Source organism: Nomascus leucogenys, chromosome 15 (assembly GCF_006542625.1).
Source record: "Nomascus leucogenys isolate Asia chromosome 15, Asia_NLE_v1, whole genome shotgun sequence".
NCBI lineage: Eukaryota > Metazoa > Chordata > Mammalia > Primates > Hylobatidae > Nomascus > Nomascus leucogenys.
In genome coordinates this window covers 91955149-91976198 of record NC_044395.1, presented here as the reverse complement: position 1 = coordinate 91976198, position 21050 = coordinate 91955149, and the positions used below count along the sequence as shown (strand labels likewise).

Sequence of the window (21050 nt, the reverse complement as noted above, 5' to 3'; positions counted from 1 at the left end):
GTCAGAGAGTCCAATCACATGTTAGGGACCCTTAAGTTATCTTACAGCTCACTAATGCAAAAATCTTTTTTTCCCCAGTCTATTCTCCAGGTTTCATCTTATATAATTTTAAATGCCATGTCTTCAAATTTACTAATCTTTTCTTTTTCAGTGTCTAATCCACTTTGCACCTCAAGTTTTTCATTGCAGTCACTGTAGTTTTCATCTCTAAAAGTTTAACTTGTGTTTATATTTACATCTTCCACATTTCCATTTAACATGTTTAATCTTCCTTCTAGCACACTGAATATTTAGAATATACTTGTAATAAAACTTATGTTTTCATCTGCTAATTCTATCATGTCATTTCTTTTTTGTTTTAATTGATTTTTCTATTATAAATTGTGTTTTCTTATTTCTTTGCATGTCTATTATGTTTTAATTGGAAACCAGACACAGAATATTTTATTCTGTTGGGTGCTGGACACTTGAATATTACTGTACTTTGAGCTGTGGATTGGGACACAGTTAAGTTACTTGAAAACAGTTGGTTACTTCAGGCCTTGTTTTTAAGCCTCATTAGACAGGACCAGAGCAGTGTTTTATAATCTGGGAATAATTTTGCTCTTCACCAATGCAAAACTCTAGTTCTAAATACTCCACCTGATGTCTCATGAATTATGAATTTTTTCACTCTGGCATGTGGGAGCAGGAATTACTGCTGGCCCTAGGGATTGTTACTTCTAATATTGTCAGGTAGTTCTTTCTCTAGCCTCAGGCCATTTCCTCGTGTACAAGTACAGGTGAGCACTCATCTGAAGACTAGAGGGAGACCCTATGCAGATCTCTAACTCGTCGATGTATACCTCTTCCCTTTCAGGTACTCTGATTTATAAATAGAATTTCCTTGACCTCCTTGTGATCCTAGCTGTGTCTCCTGAAGGTCATCTTACCTTGTGTTTCTCTTCTTTGCACTGTGGCTTGGAAACACTGTACTCAGTAAGGTAGGGAAATTATAGGGTTTGCCTTCTTTGTTTTGTATATCTCAGGAATCACTTTTATTATCTGATGCCAAGTGTTTTGAAAACTGTTGTTTCCTATACCCTGTGCTGCTTTTTATGTTTGTTTTTTTTTTGTTTGTTTGTTTTTTTTTTAGCTGTTTCAGGCATGAGGAGAAATCTAGACCTTATCAATCTATCTTGGTCAGACATGTGCAACTTGGTCAGATATGGTGTACTTTTTAAGAGTCTGTTTTGCTTTTAACTGTAGTTTTATATTTTATATTTTACTCTCCTACACCATAAAATTGTATGACTAAGTCTTTGCAACACCCAATTACTTGCATAAATGACTGGCTATTTTATAAAAGCTTGATGAAAAAGGTAATATTTCTTTTATAGCTTCAAACTCCTTCACGTAATCTAAAGAAGGATATGTAAAGTACACTAAGATTTTTAAGAGTAACTTGTACAAATTCAAGGCACCCCTAAGAAAGATGTGAGGGATTAGTTTTGAAATTAATGTGTTCTCTAAAGCAAACTGCAAATTTTTAACATCAGCTACTTGGGTTGAAAGAGGAAAAAATAAAAATAAAAAACTTTATTTTAAAAAGCATATACAGGCATTTCTGCTTCTGGTTGGCAAAATTTTCCTATGATGGCTATATAGATGTTTGATATAAAATCTTAGTCTCGGTATATTGTGGAATATATCATGAAGAACCTGTGTAGCTTACTTACAACAATGGTTTTGGCCTTTACTCCACTGTTCCTAGCAAGTGTAGCACTGTCCAGAAGTTGGCCAAGATGATAAAAGCCAGGAAAAAGAGCAAAAGAAAACACCAAGAAATATTGTAAAAAGTAAACAACTAAAAAAGAGATTGAAAAAAAAAATAAGCCCTACAACCAAAGGAAAATCAATTAAATACAGGTTTCTGCTTTGGATTTCATAATAGTATTATTTAATAAGCAAAGTCTGAATCATGTGAACGAATTACGTTAGTTTTGACCTCAGCATTATAGTGACCTTTATACTAAGGCAAAGAAGTTTGTTGGCATTTGTTCACAGGTATTATGAATTAGTATTTATTATGTTACAAATTCCTTATAAATGATTAATTTGCCATTTTGCAAATTACTAAAATATGTACTAAAATTAAAATATCCTATGGAAAAATGACTTTAGATTATGAACTCTATTCAAATAATGGCTTAAATTAGGATTCTGTTACGGACAAAGAAACTAAGAATTCTAAAAGTTAAAAGTGTCCTCTCTGAGGAAAAAAGTGTGCTTTGGCTTAAAGATTCAGTACGTCAATGACATATTTTATCATAGAAGAGAATCATTTGTGGCATTCTCCAAGAAAACTAATTATTCAATGAGTACTTCTAATTTCTGATTCTTCTGATTTATACCTCTGGCATACTGGTAATATAATTACCAAACAATCTGCAGTTGTTTTTCTTCATCTAATGTTTTCCAGAGTTCTCTTATTATCATGACTGTCTAGAATACTACCTATCAGATATAATAATTTTTATATGTATGAACATTTTAATTTCCTTAGATACATTTAGAATGAAACTATGATTAAAGCTTGAAGTAGGCTGGATGTGGTGGCTGATGCCTGTAATCCCAGAACTTGGGGAGGCCCAGGTGGGAGAATCCCTTGAGACCAGGAATTCAAGACCAGTCTGGCAACACAGACCTCATCTCTTCAAAATTAAAAGAAAAAAAATTGCCTAAAGCTTCCAGTAAAAATGGTAAATACTGTAGTGCCTTGGAATCAGTTTATTTTTGCTTGTGCTAAGTAGAAATGTAAAATATTTAAAATTCTTATCAGCCAATTTGCTGATTATATAGATGTCCCTTTTGTTTTTATTCCATTATTTGCTTTAATTCATATACTTTATCTAATAGTTTCAGGCTGAAAATTCAAATTTCAAGTTTCTTTTAAGGACTTCTTAAGAGTAACAGTTAAGTGATACTTTGTTAGTAGTATAGAAAAGCTTAGACTTTGGAAAATTTGCTTTGCCATAGTAGTCAAAATGAAGATGCTATAATTAGAAGCAAAAAATTAAAGGATGTTTTTCCCCTTTCTTCAATAAGAAGTGTAAACTAGAATTTTTTGCTATTAAGTGTGACTTTTGTGAATACCTGGTCTAGTAATTTTATTTAGTGTCAGTTTTTAATAGTTTAATATTTCCCCACTTCTCATATGAACTTTAAAATAATTGGTCAAAAACATTAGTTTAAAATGTAACCCTATGTTCAAATAAATTTGATACTTTTTACTGAGATTTTTAAAAATGTATAGTTCCGTTAATCCATTTAAATATAGTTTGTATATATACAAACATATATCTTGTTTAAATATATAAACAATATTTTTTCATGAAACATTCAAAATGCAATATTAAGTTCATATATTCTATACCTGTAAAATGTTGGCAGGATCCTCTTTAGTAGATGCAACCAACAAAGTATGCCCATTGACAATTCCTTCTGCCAGGAAATACTTGAAGAGCAAAGGTGAGTAAATATTATATTTATCCTCCTCTGTAAAAAGGAAAAGTTGCAGTTAGAAACATATAGCAAGAAAAGAATCAAATGGCTATCAAACAGCAAGCACGCTCATATGTTTTTATATTTTTTTCCTTAAAACAAGTATATGAGGTGGAACAAAAATTGCGTATTCCTGAGGCATAGTTAGATAGGCTAAGAGACTTGTAAAGAGAGTCAATGAGAACTAGGTACTTTTTTGTTGAGATGGAGTCTTGTTCTGTCGCCCAGGCTGGAGGTGCAGTGGTGCAATCTCGGCTCACTGCAAGCTCCACCTCCTGGGTTCACGCCATTCTCCTGCCTCAGCCTCCCGAGTAGCAGGCGCCAGCCACCACGCCCGGCTAATTTTTCTCTATTTTTAGTAGAGACAGGGTTTCACTGTGTTAGCCAGGATGGTCTCGATCTCCTGACCTCAGGATCTGCCCGCCTCAGCCTCCCAAAGTGCTGGGATTACAGGCGTGAGCCACCGCGCCCGGCCAGAACTAGGTACTTTTAATAGACTTTCTGGTTCCAGACATCATTCTCCAACTACTACATCAGTTTGATATCCACAAAATTACCCCCTGCACATACATACACACTTCAGTTATAGGGAACTTCACTAGTAAATTTAAACATTTGAAGGAAAAAATAATACCAATACTTAAACTCAGCAAAAAGGAAAGGGAAACAATTCCCACTTTATAGGTCCATCATTACTCTAACATCAAAATCAAAGAGTTTTACAAAACTACACATCATTATCAAATTTTAGGAGGTCATAATACCAATCCTACATGTACTCTTTCAGAAAAGAGGAAAGGATGAAACACTTCTAAACTAATTTTATGAGGCCAGTGTCACCCCAATACCAAAATAGACCAAGACACCACAGAAACAGAAAGCTACAGACTAATATGCCTCATGAAAATATATGAAAATAATTCTTTAAATATGATAAAACCAAATCCAGTAATAGAATATACATTTATATTAGATATAATTAATATAATTTGGTTTTAAACACTGTAAAACCAAATCCAGTAATATTACATCTTCAACTTGACACATGGGATCTACAAAAAACCTATAGATATCATCATACATAATGGTAAGATGCAATGCTTTTCTTCTGAGATTGGGAAAAATGGAGGTATATTCACTTTCACCACTTCTAATCAATATTGTACGGAAGGTCTTAGCTGTGTAATATTACTGGCTTTGGTTTTATGGCATTTAAAACAAAATTATAATAATTATATATATTATAATCATATAAATATATAACATAATATAATTATTATATTGTAGTTATATAATATTATATAGTAATGCAATATAATAGAGTAATTATAATTATATTGTCATTACTATAATATATAGAATTGTAATTATTCTATAATTATATTGCATTAATATATTTTATATAGTAATATATATCATATTACTGGATTTGGCTTTAAGTATTTAAAGAATTATACTATACTAATACTATACTACTATATTAATTACTACATAATAGTAACAAAAATAGGAACTGAAATTTTAGAAATCCCCCTTGCAATTAAATATTTTGGATAAATTTAACAAAATATGTGTATGAATTAGTTCTACAGTGAAAAGTACAAAACATTCTGAGAGTATAGAAGACCTAAATAAATGGAGAGATATATCATGTTCATGGGATAGATGACTCAAATCTTCAAACTGATCTGTAGATTTAATGGAATCCCAGTAAAAATTCCAGTAAGTTTTTGGAGAAATTGTCAAGGTAATTCTAAAATTTACAAAGAAATTCAAGGTCATAGAATACAGCTGATATGGTTTGGGTCTATGTCCCTGCCCAAATCTCATGTCAAATTGTAGTCCCCGGTGTTGGAGGTGGGGCCTGGTGGGAAGTGATTGGTTCATGGCAGTGGATTTCCCCTTTGGTGCTGTTCTCATGATAGTGAGTTATCATGAGATCTGGTTGTTTAAAGTGTGTAGCACCTCCCCACTCTTTCTCTTCCTCCTGCTCCTGCCATGTGAGATGTGCCTACCTCCCCTTTGCCTTTGGCCATGACTTTAAGTTTTCTAACCCAGCCATGCTTCCTGTATGGCCTGCAGAACCACGAGCCAATTAAACCTATTTTCTTCACAAATTACCCAGTCTCAATTATTTCTTTAGAGCAGTGTGAAAAGGGACTAATACAACAGTCAAAGAAATTTGAACAAAGAACACAGTTGGAAGACACCATTTTATTTCAAGACTTACTATAAAGCTACAGCAATCAAGGTAATGTGGAATTAGCAAAAGGACAGAAATATAGATCAGTGGAAAAGAATAGAGTCCAGAAATAAATCTACACAATTGGTTTTTGACAAAGGTGAAGAAATAATTTTTTTTGTAACAAATGGTCCTGCAATAACTGAATATCCATATTTAAACAACAAAAAGTGGCCGGGCGCGGTGGCTCACGCTTGTAATCCCAGCACTTTGGGAGGCCGAGGCGGGTGGATCATGAGGTCAGGAGATCAAGACCACGGTGAAACCCCGTCTCTACTAAAAATACAAAAAAAATTAGCCGGGCGTGGTGGCGGGCGCCTGTAGTCCCAGCTACTTGGAGAGGCTGAGGCAGGAGAATGGCGTGAACCCGGGAGGCGGAGCTTGCAGTGAGCCGAGATTGCGCCACTGCACTCCAGCCTGGGTGACAGAGCGAGACTCCGTCTCAAAAAAAAAAAAAAAGCAATAAAAACTTCAATCTTGCCTCATAGTACACTCAATCAAAAAACAGCAAAAACCTCCATCTTACCTCTTGTACTAGTACTAAATATTAGCTTGAAATGGATCACAGAGTTAAACAAAAAAGCTGAAATAATTAAAACTATTAGAAGAAAATGCCTTCTTTGCAACCTTGGAGTAGGCAAACGTTTCTTAGGACATGAAAGCATGAACTGGAGAAAAAAATGAATAAATTAAACTTCAGAAAAATGTTTACAATTTGCCTTTGAAAAGACAGCTAATAGGAAGAGTTAAAATAGGCAAACTACAGATGGAAAATATTTGCAATACATATACATAGTAGAGGACTGGTATCCAGTATATATTTTAGCAACTTTCATAATGCAGTAAGAACACAAACTGGGCAACATAAAAATGAGCAAAAGATGTGAACACATGCTTTACAAAAAAAGATACATGAATGGCCAAAAAACATATTAAAAGATGTTCAACTGACAAGTATGTGGAGCAAATAAAATGCTCCAACATTGTTAGTTGCAATGCAAAACATTATAACTACATTAGAAAACAGTTTGGCAGGCCAGATGCGGTGGCTCATGTCTGTAATCCCCATGCTTTGGGAGGCCAAGGCAAGTGGATTGCTTGAGGTCAGGAGTTTGAGACTAGCCTCGCCAACACAGCGAAACCCCGCCTCTACTAAAAACACATGCTTGCACATGCCTATAATCCCAGCTACTCAGGAGGCTGAGGCAGGAGAATCGCTTGAACCTGGGAAGCGGAGGTTGCAGTGAGCCGAGATCACGCCACTGCACTCCAGCCTGGGTGACAGAGCAAGACGCTGTCTCAAACAAATCAGAACAAAACAAAACAAAAGCAGTTTGGCAGTTCCCAAAAAAGTTAAACAAACATTTATTATAGGATCCAGCAATTCTACTCTTGGGTACTTACCCATGAGAGTTGAAAATACATGTCTGCATAGATTTATACAGAAGTTTTATGACAGCTTTTTTTTTTTAACAGCCAAAAACTGAAAACAAGTAAAATGTCCATCAACTACTTGCTGAAGGGAGAAAACAAATGATATATTCCTAAATGGATTACTACTCAGCAATAAAAAGAAATAAACTACTAATTTACAGTAGTTTCTTGGTATCCACAGGGGACTGGGTACCAAGGACATCCAGGATTGGATATCTAGCATACTCCATGGATATCAAAATCCAGGGATGCTTAGTACCTTACATTTTGCCCTCTGTATCCAAGGATGTGGTACATGCTAATACAAAGGCCTGACTATACATGCAACAACATGGGTAAATCTCAAAAAATATTATGCTAAGTGGAAAAAAGCCAGATACAAAAAAGTACATATGGCAAAACTGCAGTTACATGATATTCTATAGAAAGCAAAATTAATCTCTAATGACAGAAAGGAGAGGTTAGGTGCTTGGGGCCAGGAAACTGAGCACCAGGAAACACTTTATGGTGACAGAAGTGTTTTATATCTTGATTGTGGTGGTGGCTGCATGAGTATATACAGTCGTAAAAAGTCACTAAAATAAGTAAATGTGCTTGGCACAGTCACTCGCTTCTGCAATCCTCATGCTTTGGGAGGCCAAGGTGGCAGGATCGCTTTGAGGCGAGGAGTTTGAGACAAGCCTGAGCAATACAGTGATACCTCAGCTCTACAAAAAATAATAAAAAATTAGCTGGGTGTGGTGGTGTGCACTGGTAATCCTCGCTACTTGGGAGGCTGAGGTGGGAGGATCCCTTGACCCCAAGAGCTCAAGGATGCAGTGAGCCATGATTGTACCACTGCACTGCAGCCTGGGGAACAGAATGAGAACCTGGCTCAAAAATAATTCAATAAAATAAACAAATGGGTGCATTTTATTGTATATAAATTAAAATTCAATAACATTTATTTATTAAAACAATTCCCTAAAGTACGACCAAAATATCAGGTGGTGAGTTGTTTAGATACCTTCTTAGCACATTATCTTAGAGAAAATCCATGATTAAAAGTATAGTCAATTTACACAAAGTCTAATTTTATATATTAAAACACATAGCTAGTTCTTTAACATTATTCATCACTCACAAAATATACTTAATGATTTAGGGACATTTTATGAGAATTTTAGTGTGTTACGGCAAAGGAAAATGTTTTCAATGCTTCTGCATTGTTTGCAGCTGACAGATGGAAAAGCTAGCAGAGACAACTATGGGAGATGATCAGCACTGACTACTGATTAATACAGCTGTAACACTGGAAAAATTGCTTACTTTGTATAACTAAGAATTCACCTCCACTCAACTTTAGAACTAGAAACTCATGTTTAAAAAATAATTGATTTTACCTGAAGTAATTACTATTATGTCAGTTTAGAGAAGCAAACATTTAAACATGGTCATTATAAATCAATGATATAAGAAACAAACCTGATATTAAAATTTTTAATGTCTAAGATTGATATTTTTACAAAATGGAAAATTAAAATTTTAAAAAATTCACCCATAGTCCTCAAATAATCATTGTTTAAAGTTTGCTCTATTTCCTTTCAGTACTTTTTCTATGTTTTCAGTGACTACTGGATTTGGTATCCTACTTTTTTCACTTAATCTAACATGCTTTATAGTCTTGTAGCTAACATGCTTAAGGCTGAATAATATTCTAGAAAATTTATGAACCATACATACATTACTTAGCTATACCCCCTTACCATGGACTTTTCATGCTGCTTTTAGGGTTTTATTGGTACTAAATACAGAAGAATAAGGATGCTTCAGGTCCAACATGCCCAAGATGAAACCCAGTAACTCATTTTCTTCCACCAAATGTGGCCCTCTTTCAGCTTTCAGAAAGCCAGAATTTATTCCCAGTATCTCCTCTCTCTCTCTCTCTCTCTCTCTCTCTCTCTCTCTCTCTCTCACACACACACACACACACACACACACCAATCCACCTCTCTCCCCATCCTTATAATCCAGTGAAATGTATTATCAAAGTATCAAAGTATTGTGGGATTTGATTACTTCCTCCATGCTAATGTCATTCCACCAGTCATACTACTAACTCTTAACTGGCCGGGCACGATGGCTCACGCCTGTAATCTCAGCACTTTGGGAGGCCAAGGCAGGCGGATCACGAGGTCAGGAGATCGAGATCATCCTGGCTAACACGGTGAAATCCGTCTCTAGTAAAAATACAAAAAATTAGCTGGGCGTGGTGGCGGGAGCCTGTAGTCCCAGCTACTCGGGAGGCTGAGGCAGGAGAATGGCGTGAACCCGGGAGGAGGAGCTTGCAGTGAGCCGAGATCCCGCCACTGCACTCCAGCCTGGGCGAGAGAGTGAGACTCCGTCTCAAACAAAACAAAACAAAACAAAACAAAACAAAAACAAACAAACTCTTACCTAAATGACTGTAACTGTCTCATTTCTTTGCATATACCCTAATCCTCCTACTTCAATTTAGTAGCAACGTTTTCAAAATGCAAACCTGATGATCTCATTTTCCTACTTAAAACTTTTCAGGCCGGGCACGGTGGCTCATGCCTGTAATCCCAGCACTCTGGGAGGCCGAGGCGGGTGGATCACGAGGTCAGGAGATCGATACCATTCTGGCCAACACGGTGAAACCCCGTCTCTACTAAAAAATACAAAAAGAAAAAAAAATTAGCCAGGCGTGATGGCGGGAGCATGTAGTCCCAGCTACTCGCGAGGCTGAGGCAGGAGAATGGCGTGAACCCGGGAGGCGGAGGTTGCAGTGAGCTGATATTGCACCACTGCACTCCAGCCTGGGCGACAGAGCGAAACTCCATCTCAAATAAATAAATAAATAAATAATAAAAACTTTTCAGTGGTTTCTCATTGCTCTTGAGAAAAAGAACCAAATCTTCTAACCTGGTCTACAGGCTCTACATGGTTGTGGCCGAACAGCAGAGTTTAACTTGCATAAATAAAAATATTTGTTTTAACAGTGGTATACTAGTGCCACTTTTCTCCCTTTAAAATGTAAATGAGAAATGCTTATACACTGTTTGTGGGAACAAATTTGTATTTTATAATTAGTACAAAATAAATTTGTACTAATTTATTCTGTTCTCCATATAGAAAACAGTATGGAGATTTTTCAAAGAACTAAAAATAGAACTACCATTCAATCCAGCAGTCCCACTACTGGGTATATACTGAAAGGAAAAGAAATAATTATATCAAAAAGATACCTCATATGTTTATCATAGCAGTATTCACAATAGCAAAGATATGGTATGGCATCAACCCAAGTGTCCATCAACAGATGACTGGATAAAGAAAATGTAGTATACATACCATAGAATACTGTTACAGTAGATAGTAAGCCAGACAGGAGCAGGGTAGGAGAGGCTCCCCCGACCCAGCAAGAATGTCTGGAGATCATCAGGTGGTGGTACAGCAGTTGTCACACTGCCTCTCTAAAATGGTAACTGGTCGTGGTCGATGCCAGGGAGAGAGCGGCAGTTTCCCAATAGATAAAACACCAGAAATTGTTAACTGGCAGCTTCCAATAAGAAGATTTCAGGAATTGGGCAAGTGGGTTCAAGCATGCGCTTAAAACGCAAAATGACAGAATATGACTTTCCCGGGGCAGTCCACCATAAAAGGGAAGAGCGCCTAAGATGAGCATGTCTACAACTCCAGTAAACACACTGCACATGCTCACTTCCTAAGTGCTAGCAGGCCACCTCATATGCAAGCAGCTCACGCCAAGGGAAGAATCAAGGGAAATGGGACGCAAAACGCTGGAAGTATGTCAGCAATATAAAACCTGAAGTCAAAAGGTCAAACCCTGCACTTGACTCCAAGATGCCCACTTGAGTCTCTTCCAAGTGTACTTTCCTGCTTTAAAGTTTTAAAATAAACTTCCACTCCTGCTCTGAAACTGGCCTCGGTCTCTTTTTCAGCCTTATGCGCCTCAGTTGAATTCTTTCTTCTGAGGAGGCAAAAATTGAGGTTGCTGCAGACCCGCATGGATTTGCCACCAGTAACCCCGATATACACCACCCCTAACAATAATACTCAGCCATAAAAAAGAATGAGATGCCGGGCGCGGTGGCTCACGCCTGTAATCCCAGCACTTTGGGAGGCCGAGGCTGGCGGATCACGAGGTCAGGAGATCGAGACCATCTTGGCTAACACCGTGAAAGCCCGTCTCTACTAAAAATACAAAAAATTAGCCGGGCGCGGTGGCGGGCGCCTGTAATCCCAGCTGAGGCAGGAGAATGGCGTGAACCTGGGAGGCGGAGCTTGCAGTGAGCCGAGATAGCGCCACTGCAGTCCGGCCTGGGCGAAAGAGCGAGACTCTGTCTCAAAAAAAAAAAAAAAAAAAAAAAAAAGAATGAGATGTCTTTCGCAGCAACACGGATGAAACTGGAGGCCATTATCCTAAATGAAATAACTCAGAAACAGAAAACCAAACACCACGTTTTTACTTATAAATGACAACGGCTACATGGACATACAGAGTGGAATAACAGACAATGGAGACTACAAAAGGTGGAAGAGTGGTAAGGGGGTGAAGGTTGAAAAACTACCTATTGGGTACAATGCTCACCATTTGGGTGATAGGTACAGGAAGAAGCCAGACTTCACCACTGTGCAATATATGCATGTAAGAAATCTGTACTTGTGGCCAGGCAAGGTGGCTCTTGCCTGTAATCCCGGCACTTTGGGAGGCCGAGGCGGGTGGATCACCTGAGATCAGGAGTTCGAGACCAGTCTAACCACCAACATGATGAAACCCTGTCTCTACTAAAAAAATACAAAATTAGCCAGGCGTGGTGGTGCATGCCTGTAATCCCAGCTACTTGGGAGGCTGAGGCAGGAGAATTGCTTAAATCTGGAAGGCAGAGGTTACAATGAGCCGAGATCATGCCATTGCACTCCAGCCTGGGCAACAAGAGCGAAACTCCATTTCAAAAAAAAAAAAAAAAAAAAAAAAAAAAAAAAAGAACTCTGTACTTATACACCCTGAGAACATAAAAATTAAAAAATAAAAATAAAATATACATGACTGTTGTTTAACAACTGTTTAGTAATGAGAAAAAGAAACCTAAACTATTTAATTAGAAGAATTAAAACATTCATAAAGTTAAGGATGCATACATATTACAATACTCAACTGAGAGAATGAACTATACCAGATCAGTACTACTTAAAGTAGGGATATGTACTTGTAGATAATTTAAAAAACTGGGTGATTTATGAGTAATGAAGGATAATAAACAAACTAGATGTCACAGTTGTCTTTTTCTACCTATCTCTTAAATGAGTGAGGGTTCTGATCTTTTTCTTACTCCCCATACTATCCTTAGTGATCTTTTCTTTATCTGTAGCTCAGCTTTCTTTGCGCCAAGCTCCAGGCATTGACATCATGCTATTTATTTGCATATTGTTAACTAGACATAGTACTTAGCAAACATGTTTTATGTTATCTTTACTTCAATGTGCCAACAGAATTTCATGACATGTCCAAACGGGAAACTATTTTTTCCTCTTCCTTGCTGCCCATCTTCTGGTGGTAACATGCTAATTTGGTAAGTTAGTTGGTAACCATTTCCTTTGGGCTTGAGGTTTCTTCAACTATGATATGGGAATAATAAAATTATACCTACCTCATAAGACTGTGGCAAGATTTAAATACTTAAATCAGTGCCTTGTGCGTAGTTAAGTGGTCAATAAATGTTAGCTACTATGGTTTTCATTCTCAGCTCTTCCCTTTCCTTTTTATCCCCACAAATAATCATGGCTTCAACTTCCTAAATCTTTAAAATCCATCCACTTCCTTCTGTCTTTACTGACAATAATGTAGTTCAATTCATCCTTACCTCTCATCATCAGCCTCCCAATTGGTCCCTGTATTTCTAACCTTACTCCTCCCGCCAATCTATTCTCCACACTACTCAAGAGTATATTTTTCTAAAGAGCAAATCTAATCTTGCCACTCCCGTTTCAAAAACTTAAATGGCTTTTCATTGCTCTCAGTAGAAAAACACCCAAAAAGCAAGCCATATAAGCCTCTTTAAATGTTGTGTTGCCTTCTTTCTCAATACATCCCCCCCGTCCATATTTCATAAATTCCAGGGATAGCAAACTACTCGTTGGCACCAGCCATACTGCTCCTTGCCTCAGGACCCTTGTATAAATTCCTTCACAACTCTGGCTAACTAATTTGATCACATCCTTCCAGACCAAGATTAGGTGGCACCATTATTGAGAAGCTTTACTCAAGGCTGGGTGAGATATCAGTGTGCTCTGGAGCACCCTCTTAACCCCTAGTAGTATTTAATAAACATTCCTGAAATTCCTCCGTAAAGCTAAAAGATTATCATGGCAGAGAATGCATCCTATTATTATATCTCTAGTGCCCGGCACGTAGTATACATACACTTATTATTTGTGGAATTAATTAAGGGAAAAAACAACAAACAAAAATCGATCTTGTCTTATAAATCATCCACATCTACTGTAGTTTGAAAACACACCATTTTATACACATATACACATATATTCTATAAGTTATCACTTCTATTTTTTCAAAGAATCATATGAGGCAGGAAAAACTAATAGGGAGATCACCTACTTAGGGATTAGCAAAAACACTAAACTCATCAAGCTGAAAATTACCAATTTTGTGAAACAAATTTTGAGGTTGTACAATAAGCATTTAATTAATCTATTTAGTGAATCCCCATAACACTGAGCAAGTAAAAATGATGATGATGTGACAGAACTGCCAAAAAGCAAATGTAATTTTGGTCTGAATTAACAGTCTAATTTCTAGGTTCAGAGAGATGCTTGTCCTGTTCTATTCCACAGTAGTCAACCAACCTGATGATAATATATTCAGTTTGGGGACTTACACAAACCAAAGCATCTTCAAAAACAGTGATGGTGAAGGGAGCTGAAAGTATGTGACATGAGAAATGGAAATATTTAGCTTAAAGAAAGAGACCCAAGAGACATAAGATAGCTGTCTTCAAATATCTGTTGGACTATAAAATTGAAATGTAATTTCATTTGTACATTATGGCTCCAAGGGGTGGAATAAAGCCTAGTGGATAGAAACAACAGGAATATCATTTTTTTCTTAACACAAAAATCCAAATGAGCTGTATCATCACTCCAAGACTGCTCTCCAACACCAATTATTTTATAATTGTCTAATTTGTTGGATATTTGCAAATCCTTACCTTATTTATTTATGGCAACTATTACAATTGACAATTTTCTTCATGAAACTACTGTACACTCCCTCCCCACCTTTTCCCAGTTTTTATAACTTTGCTCCTGTTTCTTTAGCCATTCTTTGTGTACATAAACAGTTTATATAGAGCTCTCAAGTTTTTGTTATATACATATGAAATGATTTTATGTACTTTTTGCTAGTCACTACCTTCAGTTATGCAAGCCAAATCTTCCTTTTCTCATCTTTTAATGACATCCGGAGCTGCTTCCATGATTCTCACTAGTTTCAGTTATTAAAACTTGGAACTGTCCAGTTAAAAACTTAGTCAATAGTCAATACAACATTTTCCACTAAGGCTTGTGGCTTGAAATACTTAGTAGGGCAGTGTTAGGCGGAGGGGGCAGCAGTGAGAAAAGGAAGTTCTAAGATACTTCCTCCTACAAGTCTTTTCTTCAAGTCCTAGCTCCTATACTGGGAAAGTAGAGAAAAAGAAGAGTGGCAGAGATCAGTTTCTGTAATTGCCTGTCTGGCACAGGTAGAGAGATGTCCCTAGCCTCACTCTGACCTGTTGTATTAAGTCTGCTGCTTATACCCTCTAAAGTTATCATGGTTTCCATGTAGATGTTAAGTGTGGTTTGTGGGTGGTACCTTACTTCATTCTGGCCCTATATGTCACTGAAGAACCCCTCAAAGAGGTAGAATCTAGTGTTTTTGGGGCCACTAATTCATCCTCAGTCTCTCTTTGGAAATGCTATTACTGTCATTATTCTTCTATCTGTGTTTGTTTACACAATCTATTCTAGCAGGCCCCCCTCCTTTTCCTATATGAGAAACAGGAAATAGTCTTAATGTTTGAGAATGTTGACAAAATCCAGCAGATAATAAAGCAGGCTTTCCCAATAACTCTCATCCTGCACTATTTACTTTGATGGGCTTGCAGGTTCTAGAGGTTAGCAGGGAACTGGCTGGGAAACAGCAATGTCAAGTTCTGCTTCTTGCAAGCAACTTCAATGTCTACGACTGATGCCCTTGGAGTTGTATCCCCTCACTTGCCTCACTTTTTACCATAAATGTTGTACTCCTGCTTTCTCCAGTCCTTGACTTTATTGCCTGGTAACGGCAGTGACAGTGGTGGAGATATGAGGAAGTATCTGTGCTAGTTCTTTGGGCCTGCAAGGAGGTGGCTGACCCCAATTGTGGGAAAGGGAAAACTTAAGACTTTGTCTTCTTTTTCTCACTGTGGGTGTGTGAGAACTCACCAATTCTAGGGTACTCAACATCCGGTTAAAAAATAGCAAATAGCTAATATTATTGAGCACTAACTCTATACTCAACACTCCACTGCACTTCTCATGCATTGGTTTATTTAATCCTTACAATAACTTTTTTTTTTTTTTTTCAGAGGGAGTCTCACTCTGTCATGCAGGCTGGAGTGCAGTGGCATGATACTGACTCACTGCAAAAAAAAAAAAAATATATATATATATATACACACACACACACACACACAGCCAAACACAAATTTTCATGTAATTTCAGGGATTTAAGAGATCTCTCAAAGTTCCACTCCGGATCCTCAAGTATAAACCTGGGCAATCTGCCATTTGTCTATGACAACACTAAAACACACACTGAATAAAACAGTTAAATAAAGTTGAAAAATCCTAAATCTTTTTCTCTAGCCTAAATTTCATGCCAGAAAATCCAACTTTCTATTAGGTTGAATGACTTGGGTTTTTCACTAGTACCTAAAAGTCATTATGTTTAATCTGAATTCTTTACCTCACCTCAATATTTGCTCATTCTTTTCCTTTTCTAACTTCACTTAATGGTACTAATTCTAAACTTTCCCAGGACAAAAATCTGGGAATCATCCTACTTTCTGTCTCTCCTTCATCACCTACACATGTATATAGCACAGAAATAGAAATTGGCTTTCTTAAGAGGTACCTATTAAATGAAGAAAAATGTAGAAAAATAATGTTTCATATCAGAGCAGTCTAAGCATAACCAGTTAAACATTTAGAATCTAATATACATACTGAAATACAGAAGCAGAAAAGTGAAATAGCAAATTTATGACAAAAGTCTTAAAAGCATAGTAACAACATCACCTCATGTTTAGATTAGGGCAATGAGTAGTTTCCACTACTTCAAATTTTACTTTATTTCTGCAGTGTATCCATCATAATATTTCTTAATTGCTCAAAACACTCCATGACTATCTATTTCTTACCAATATAATTTAATTGCCTTTACCCAGGCTTTTGAATCACTCACTCATTCATTCACTATGCTCCTACATGGCTCCCATGGTTATAGAGCTTACAGTCTATTAAATAAGTAATCACGATCAGGCAATTTCATGATTACCTGATTAAAAAAATGTGTAGTAAGTGCCATGATAAGGTAAATAACGACTACTACAGAAGTATACAGAAGGAATACTGAGTGTAGGTAAAAGGAAGGAAAGCAGTAGTTAAGGAAAACTTTCTGGAAGAGATGTCTAAGTGGAGACCTCAAAAACAAGAGGAAAATAAAAGGCAGCAAGAAAGAACATAAGCAAAGGTCTAGAGAGAGGAGAGAACGGAATTAAAAGCTCAGAATGATAAACACAGTATGAGGAAGGACAGTGAGAGGAAGAGAAGAGATAAGGCTAAAGTGAATCAGCAGTGGCAGATTGTTAAGGCCTTATAGTCAGAAGTTAAGGAGCTTAGATCTTATGTTAAGATCAACAAGGAGCACAGAAAGGTCTTAAGCCAAGACATACTATGATTAGCTTCCCATATTAGAAAGTGCATTCTGGCAACATTATGATAATGAACTGAGGCAAGGGAAATACCTGTTAAACTGGTTTCAATGGGGTTATTGATTGTGGCCTGAATTGGGGTAGTGGCAGTAAAGATGAAGAATAGACAAAATTAACACAATATTTAAAGGATAAAAGTCATTAGGATTTAATGTTTTCTGGATGTATGAGAGACAAGCGTTATCACTCAGGTCTCTGGCATGTGTCACCTGTTAGATTCAATAATCCAGAGTCCATAGGAAGAGAAACAGATATCGAAGAATGGAGCAGAATTTGGAGGTAGGGAAAGCTTCAAACACATTGATTTTGAGATGTCTGTAAGATATTCAGGAGGAAATGTTGAATAGGGGGTTAAATATGCTCTCTGCATTTCTCTATGTATCCTATATATGTAGCAATGTCTGGAGATTACTGATTATTTTTATTCCCTGGTCATTCTAGTTATGGCAGGGACTGAGATCTTTCAGGAGAATATGTAGCACTAGAAGAGGGAATAGGATACCATCATTTAAAATCAAGCCAAAGGAATCTTTAAAAACATAAGCAGAATAAGAGGGAAAATCAGAACAGAATGTTACAAAAGAAGAAAGGAAGGGAGTACTTCAAGAAAAGAGTGATTAACAACATCAAGTGCAACAGACATTAAAAAGGAAGAGGGCTGAGAAGTATCCTCTAGGTTTAGCAGTGAGAAAGTCATAAGGTGGTTTCAGTGAAATGGTAGTATTTGAGGTAGATTGATGAATGACTGAAATATTACAAAATATGTAAGTACAGACTATACAAAAGGCTTGGCCATGAAAGGGAAGAGAAAAAGCAATAGTGGAGAAAGGGGTAGGGTTAAGAGGGAAGATTTTTTTCCTCTTGTTTTTAAATAAAGTTTAAAAATAGATTTGAGTATGGTTAAAGTACACATTGAAAAGAACTAATATAGTGGAAGAGATTAAAGATAAGGAGAGAAAGGAAATTGATATTGCTAGGTCCTTGGAAAGTTAGAATGAGATGAAATTTAAAGTACAGATGAAAGATGATTCTCAAATAGGAGAAGGCACAGTATATCTTTGCATTTGTGAACAGAGGTAAGTTTTGAGGATTGATTTTAGGAACTTGGGCGAATTCTCCTCTGATAAAACTATATATTTTTTCTGTGTGACATAACTGTAAGTTATTCCGGAGGATTAGGATAAAGTAGTATACTATGTTAGATGTTTGAAGACATCTTGTTTGATGTCTTCATAGCAGTATACTATGTTAGATGTTTGAAGACTATGTTAGATGTTTGAAGGTTTAAAAGGCCACTGAGATTACTGAAAATAAAAAAGAGTTGACTAGATTTATACAAAAGTTTTCTGGCCAGTGTTGAAAGCCTACTTGACGTTAGAGATCAGGACAGTCTCTAATAAACAATAAAAATAACTAAGTCAATATATGGCAGCAACGAGATGATATAGAAGGTGGAATAGCCCCAGAAGGGATTTTTAAGATAAGTTATCATGTTTTAGTATAAAATGAGAAATTTGATTGTGAATCTCAGCTACCATATATGTGATCTTGGGCAAGTTACTTAGCTTCTCTCAAAACTTCAATTTCATTACCTATAAAATAAAGACACTTCCTCTCATTGTTGTGAAATTACGTGATACAATACACGTCAACGGCTTAGCATGATGCCCAGCACACAGTACAACCTCAATAAATGTTAAATGTTTCAATAAAATATTTAAGGATAAGATTTTAGGACATCAGAGTTTATTTTACATGAAATAGGTGTTATAGAGGGCAAACTGAAAAGGTCTGGAAGAGAAGGAAATAGGAAACTGAGTTTAAAGAGAAAAATACGGAGTATTATAGAGATAAAAGACCAGACCATTGCAACAGCTTAATTAGATTTGGTCTCAATTTGGTTTTAGATAATGACCATAGATAACGAGGTAAAGCATGATAGATTTGGCTGCCCATAAAGTTAAACAAACAAAAATCCTAGGAGTGGATAACAGGTATACAGCCTAGTCTTTACACACTATTGTTTTGGGGACTGGTATAAGGGTCCTTAAGTCTTACAGTGTGAATTCTACAAGAGGTAGTTGAAGCAAGAGATCCAGGGGAAGAAGGCCAAACTTACCTTCTCACTAGTCCTAAATATGTACTCTCTCACTTTAGAAGAACCTAGTTATTACATAAGCATGCTCTGTTGATGTCCTCTATTGTGTACTGATTGTTTTCCATATGAACAATTTTTTCTCTTCATCACTCCTTTCTACCCATACTTTGATTCAATTTAAGTCTTTTTCATACTTCTTATATCTGCATGTTATGTATGTACTGTTCATGGTTATTCCATATGCAACCAATATCCAGAGATTTATCTTGCCTAAGAGTGCTGAACACATTGTAAGAGCTTAAATGCTTCAGGACTAAAGATCAGGTGGTTTTACTAAAGAACTGCACTGATATCAGTTGTCCTATTTCAGTCCTTTAACAAAGTTCTACTACTCTAAAGTAAGTTTAGTAGAATATCAAATATAGTAACACAAAACAGCGATTGGCAAAATTTTTCTTAAGGAATCAGAAAGCAAGTATTTTAGGCCTTGTGATTCATACAGTTTCTGTTACAACTAATCAACAGTGTCCTTGTGGCAGAAAAGAAGCTGTAGACAATGTGCACACGAATAAGCACGGCTGTATTCTAATAACATTTTATTTGCCAAAATAGGTGACCAGCTAGCAGGCCAATTCCTGCATAGAAAAAAGTTCAGAATTTTTATTTTCTTTTTGAGACAGGGTTTCGCTCTATCACCCAGGCTGGAGTCCAGCGGCATGATCACTGCAGCTTTAACCTCCCTTGCTCAATCATTCCTCCTACCTTAGCCTCCTGAGTAGCTGGGACTACAGGTACATGCCACCACACCCAGTTAATTTTTGTATTTTTTTGTAGAAACAGGGTTTTGCCATGTTGCCCAGGCTGGTTAGCTCAGAATTTATTGCATGATGTAGAAGAATAATATAGCTCAGCAAATTCAGAAAGGGTGAAGATGACTGACAAGAAATACTATAATATTCTGTGAGGACTATTAAGAGTGCTTAGTTTTTGCTATTACAGGAAATAATATGATTTAAAATTATGAAAAGTGTGGTGAACACATTCTAAGGTGGTCCCTATGATTCCTGTCTCCTGGTATTCATGCCTTTGTGTATCTCTTCCCCTTGATTGCAGCAGAATGTGGAACTTGCTTCTAACCAAGAGATTACGGCAAAGGTGATGGGATGTCATTTCTGTTACAAAAACCTATAACATTTTGCTGAGGGACATTCTCTCTTCTTGGTTTTGAAGGAATAAGACATCATCTTGTGAGATGCCCTATGGAGAGGGCAGCCTCTGGCTGCCAATCAGCTAGGAGCTGAATGTTGTGAACAGCCACATGAGCTTGAAAGCAGATAGTTCCCTTGTCAAGTCTTCAGATGAGAACTCAGCCCTGGCTGACACCTATATTGTAGGCTTGCTGAGGACTCTGTGGGAGTGTGCCTAGATTCCTGACCTACAGAAACTATGAGATAAATAAATCTGTGTTGTTTATAAACTGTAAAATTTGTGTTAATATTGTTACACAGAAAAAAGCAATACAAAAGTACACTGATAATAGGTTTAATTGTCCAAAAGTGTATCATTTATCTCCCATGTCTAGAACTAAAATTACATAATTAATGTAAAAGATTATTTTAAAAATAATACATTGATAAATGTCACCTATTACTTTAATAGGTGATGACCTCTATTA

General features: G+C 36.7%; 1 protein-coding gene across 2 annotated transcripts in view; it reads right to left on the bottom strand.

The window, feature by feature from the left end:
- Window positions 1-21050, bottom strand: part of ELP4 (elongator acetyltransferase complex subunit 4) — a 258564-nt gene that overhangs the window by 223022 nt on the left and 14492 nt on the right. For both annotated transcript variants that reach the window (XM_030829486.1, XM_003254370.4), the window contains exon 3: window positions 3416-3537. In XM_030829486.1, the coding sequence (XP_030685346.1) occupies window positions 3416-3537 (122 nt within the window). The remainder of the gene's footprint in view (window positions 1-3415; window positions 3538-21050) is intronic.